We start from the raw sequence: 5,003 nt of genomic DNA, 5'->3' as shown, positions 1-5,003 counted from the left end.
GTGTTTCTGCACGTTGTTGCGTGAAGAACGCATCCACAAAAGGAGTTAATCCAGAGCCGCACAGGCACGTTCGTGCATTCGGGGCATTTTGTGCAGATAGCCTATAAGACATAATATTAACGTTATGTTGTATAAATAATGAAGTGTATTCTATATGAGATAAATGATCAGTTAAATCCCATTGATTAACACTCTACTGGTCATCTTCAGTGCGTGCAGCTCAAAACAGAAATGCAGAACATTAATAACTACTGTCATATACATAACATTATAATGAGAGCACTACTGTAAAAATGTTGTGAATTATTAGGGTTTCGCAGACGTTTAATGTTAACTATCTTTTAATCAAAACATAAAACATTATTTACCCCGTTTGTATCTACGAGGCGTCTGTTACACATTTTCCCTGTGTTAACGTAATTATGACTGTCGAATGTCTGACTTGACTCTTGGTAATGTATTTTGCCCCGCCCCCAAACATATGATTCGACTATCAGTCGACTATCATATCAGCAAGATTCGAAAAATCCGATTCGACTATGAAAATCCTAGTCGGGGACACCCCTAAATATCAACAAACAAAAAGTTAGTGGAGCATTTTACACACAGAGAACTTTGAGAGACCTTAGGCATTCAACAATAGCAAATATTTTATATGAATACCAAGGAGGTTACATTTTTGTGCTATTGTATTTTTGTTGATTGTTTCTAAAATGCTGTAAAAACAACAATCCTTAAAAAAAAAAAAATAAATAAAACTAGTGTAATGCATAAAAGTAGCTAATAAATTGCTGTAACAAAGTCAATTGAAAAATATTCACAAAAAAAAAAGATTCAAAACATTTTTAAAAATGAGTATCCATGAGGTTAAACTATGTTTGCATGTGTTTGTTGTGTCTAAAAAAACAACACAACCTTAAAAAACAAGCTAGTGCAACGGTCAGAAGTAGTGTTGTAAACCTGAAACAAAAATAATGTTAGCATAATATTTTTTACACAGATTATATATGAATGGTCATAAGGTTGAAGTGTCATTGTATGCATGTCTGAAAAAAGCTGAGAAAATGACCAAATGGAAATTTAAAAGTAGGGACTGTCATATAACCGACTAACAAAAACTATGCTACACAAAAAAAGTAAAAAAACAAAACAAAACAATGAATATACATTGCGGAACTGATTTGTTTTCTATGCATGTTTTTTCCATTATTTGTGTGTAAAGTGAACATGTTTTGGAAAAATAAGAAAATTGATGCATCAATTTTTCAAATGACCCTTATTCATATGTAGAGGGAGACCTCTGTATTAAATTCAAGCACTTTACAACAAATGGTTGTGCCATTGGGTGCCATTTTGATATATGTGTGTATGGGTGGCTAGCAGCAAGAACAAAAGGCTGCTATTTGTCTGGGTGCTCATGGGAGAAGATGCCATATCAAACATGCAACTGCATCCCTCAGACCTTTCTGAAAACAGGCCTCTACTTATCAATTACCTACCTGTCAGCGACACCGGCCGTGTAGGCAAATGTCCCTGCACAGGGCAACAATAGCGTTGAATGAGATTGCCATTTATGTGTGTGTGTGTGCACACGTGTGTGCGAGAAAAAGACGGATAATATGAAAAAGAAACATTTCACACAGGCAAAATACGCACGCTCTTACACTCAACGCAAACAAATGTGGACCTGTGGGGCATTTGCGCCTGCTGTTGCTCTCCAGCTGCGTTGTTTTGGTATAATGTGAGCTGACCACTCAGGTCCGCAGAAGGAAAGCTGGCCACAGGGTTTGTGTGTGTGTGTGTCTGGTCTCATGTCTCGGTGAATAAGGTGCAGTCTACCTGATCTTGACTTAAAGGGGCATAGCGTTTGTGTACACACACAACTGTGAGCCTATAAGTGCCGTCACCTGCGTCTCTAAGAGGTACAGTTCTGTGAGTGACAGAAGCATAGCCTACCTCTCATTCTCCCTCAAGTCTTTCCTCTCCCACCTATGATGGCGATTCTTTCAGAGGCAGACAAAACACTTCCTGTCCACCTGAATGAGAAGCGAGGAAACAAGCTGCCGTGCCGCATTTCTGCCGCTGAAGATATCAGAAAGGACTTTTTTCCTGTGTGAAGGTTAAAGGCTAGTTCAGGCAGCTCCTCTGTAAACTTTTAACATCAAAGGCGGGAAAGCCTGGAGAGCCAGAGCCTGTGTTTCCACACGAGAGCGGCGGTTTGAAAATAACTGCTTGTCCGTTTGGCAGACCTCTGAGAAAATGCCTCACAGGCCGGCTCTCTAAATAATAACCAGTCTTGTTAGTTAGAACTGGGCCTGGAGGCCAAGACAAAAGATGGTGTTTGGCTGACCGTGAGTGGCCTTCGGGGCACGAGGCCAAGCGGCCCTTCAGTTTCAACCTTGACTTCATTCTAGACCTGTTCTACTTTTTTTTTTCCCATTATGGAAACCTGTGCATTTCCTCAGAATGGTAGATAGAGTGAGAAATACAGTTGGACAATGCATAAAATGTTCATTTCCTCCCCTCCCCAAGCATTTTCTTATTACTCTCACCTTCTCGCATCATGCCGACGTTCAGACACTTCATGAAGCGGCAGGCTTGGCAGGACTTCCTTCTACGTTTGGTGATCTCACATTCATTGGTGGCGGGGCAGCTGTACTCAATGTTTCCTGTGGCGAGGCATGTAGAGAGAAGGAACAGAGAGTGTTTAATGACTGCCAACAAAACTTTATTCCTATAGCAATCCAGCAAGAAATAGCATAAAATATAATATAATATCTTATATTTACACATATAAGTTTGAGGTTGGTAACAAACAAACAAGTTATATACTGTACAGTATACAGTATATTGTTAAATATTCTCACAGTTTAAAAGATTCTATTTTAATATGTTTGTATGTAAAATATAACTTCTTATTGTGATGGCAAAGCTGAATTTTCAGTGTCACAATCCTTCAGAAATCATTCTAATATGATGATTTGGTGCTCGAGAATTTTTTATTGTTACTCTTATTATTATTAAATATTATCATCCATCACTGTGCAATATTTTTGTGGGAACTGTGATATATTTTTTCATGATTTAATTCATGAATAAAAAGTTCAAAACAACAACATTAATTTTAAATTTAAATCTTTTGTACCATTATAAATGGCTTTACTGTCACTGTTAATCAATTTAATGCACTGCTGCTGAATAATAATAAAAAAAAATCTTACTGACCTCAAACTTTAGAAATGAACTGATGTACTCTCAACAAATACAATACTGTAAGTGCAAGCCCAACCTCAATTTGTCAGTTAAAAAAAAAAAAAAAGAGACTGAAATACAGAAATCACTTCCCATCAAGTCTACATATGTGTTGTGTGACTGAGAGTGCAAAAGGTCACGCAGGAAAGCGCCACTGGCTCTCCTCAGAGGTCATGTGTCACAGAGCTGTGTGAAGCTGCATAGGCAGGCAGACAGGCAGGTCAGACTTTACTAAACCTAAACAAAGACCTGCAGGTCACAATTCACCTCTGTGTGAACTTCCAATCGCCTGGTGACCACTAACACGGCTCCTCATCCTACCAATCCCCCACATCAACACACACAGAGAGCCACAAGTTTGCTACTACGATTCCTGGCATAGAGGAGACTATTACAGCGTGTTCTTTGAGCATTATGATGCTATGAGAGGGGAAAACGCAATGATATATGCTTGTTATTGCAACAGCACGCAAATAGAAGCCTGATGAGTAATCTGGCACACAATAAAAGCATTTAAATAGTTTTTTTGGCTGTATTATAAGAATTACTTGCCAGATATAGTAATTTAATTTAACAAATTTAGGGTTTGGAACGGCTTATGGCAGTGTTGTAACTATCAATGTATGGAGAGAATCTGTGCAATAGAATAACCATTAGAACACAAATACGTGCACTCACACTTCTTGGGCTGAAACAGACTCTCTCACACACGCACTCATGCAATTAACATAGGGCCCGTCTGGGACCTCCACACTGATGAAATATTTCGGAGTTAATCAGACTTTGTAAACACTGATTTGTATTGACTTCTCTTCTGTGAACTGATGTTTCCTCATTAAAAAGCAGATTAGCAGCGCGAGCAGGGGGGCTAAATGCTCAAGACTGCTAATTCAACAGGAAACAGTATTTAAAGTATGCATGTCCATTAAACTGAGCTCCAATATTCATTAGTCAGGTAATCTCCAGAATCCATTAGGGTCTTCGAATTGGGAGGAATGCATGTCGAATGGGGATGTGTGTGAAGATGTGAGGTGATTCTCATGAGGGCTGAGGCCAGTTGAGTGGTCTTAACCAGCTGGGAATGTTTCGGGGGGGGGATCCTTGCCAATCTAATATAGGTGCTTTCCTACCAGTAGTTGAATGCCAATGGCTTGAGCGCTGTGTCCAGGTTATCAACACAGTGGAAAGGAGGCTATATGTGTGTGTGCGTGTTTGCTGACAGGATAGAGTGATGCGATTTGAGTTAGGTGGCAGTCGATTAGTGCAATGTCCATTGTCTATCACTCAAGTGGCTGCCGAGAGGTTTCAAACAAGATATAAAATGTCCCTAGCGCTTCCTTCCACTGCCTGTCTTCATACTAAACGCTACATTTCCATCATTCATCAGTCGCAGTCAAATGCCAATGAAGCTCATTACCAGAACATGGTGACAACTTGACCTTGGGCTGACCTTATACTACATCTATGAAGAAGGGAACATATTTGGGAATGTTCTGGGCTTCCTGAGGTGGCATTCTTGGTGTTCCCCTCCTGTATTTTGCCCACCGCCTGGCTACGAGTGGCTCAATTGGGAGGTGATAGATGCAGGTTGTCAGGTGGCATTGGAGGAGTGCCACCGGAATGCCAGCTGCCAGTGATTTGAGTGGCCATGGCACCCGTTCCGCCGCCTGTCCCAATGCCCCCAGTCGAACCGAGGTCTTGACGCCTCTGCATCCCATAACTCCCCAACCCTGCTCTCTCCCTAAAAAACC

The 5,003-nt window shown here is 40.4% G+C and overlaps 1 protein-coding gene across 1 annotated transcript in view; it reads right to left on the bottom strand.

The window, feature by feature from the left end:
- LOC107719475 (estrogen-related receptor gamma-like) overlaps window positions 1–5,003 on the bottom strand; it is a 99,079-nt gene that overhangs the window by 69,354 nt on the left and 24,722 nt on the right. Inside the window, exon 4 of the mRNA XM_016526893.1 lies at window positions 2,553–2,669. Within this exon, the coding sequence (XP_016382379.1) occupies window positions 2,553–2,669 (117 nt within the window). The remainder of the gene's footprint in view (window positions 1–2,552; window positions 2,670–5,003) is intronic.

The sequence above is a fragment of the Sinocyclocheilus rhinocerous genome, unplaced genomic scaffold, assembly GCF_001515625.1.
Source record: "Sinocyclocheilus rhinocerous isolate Xijiao unplaced genomic scaffold, SAMN03320098_v1.1 scaffold1234, whole genome shotgun sequence".
Classification (NCBI taxonomy): domain Eukaryota; kingdom Metazoa; phylum Chordata; class Actinopteri; order Cypriniformes; family Cyprinidae; genus Sinocyclocheilus; species Sinocyclocheilus rhinocerous.
This window is presented reverse-complemented; position numbering and strand designations above follow the sequence as displayed.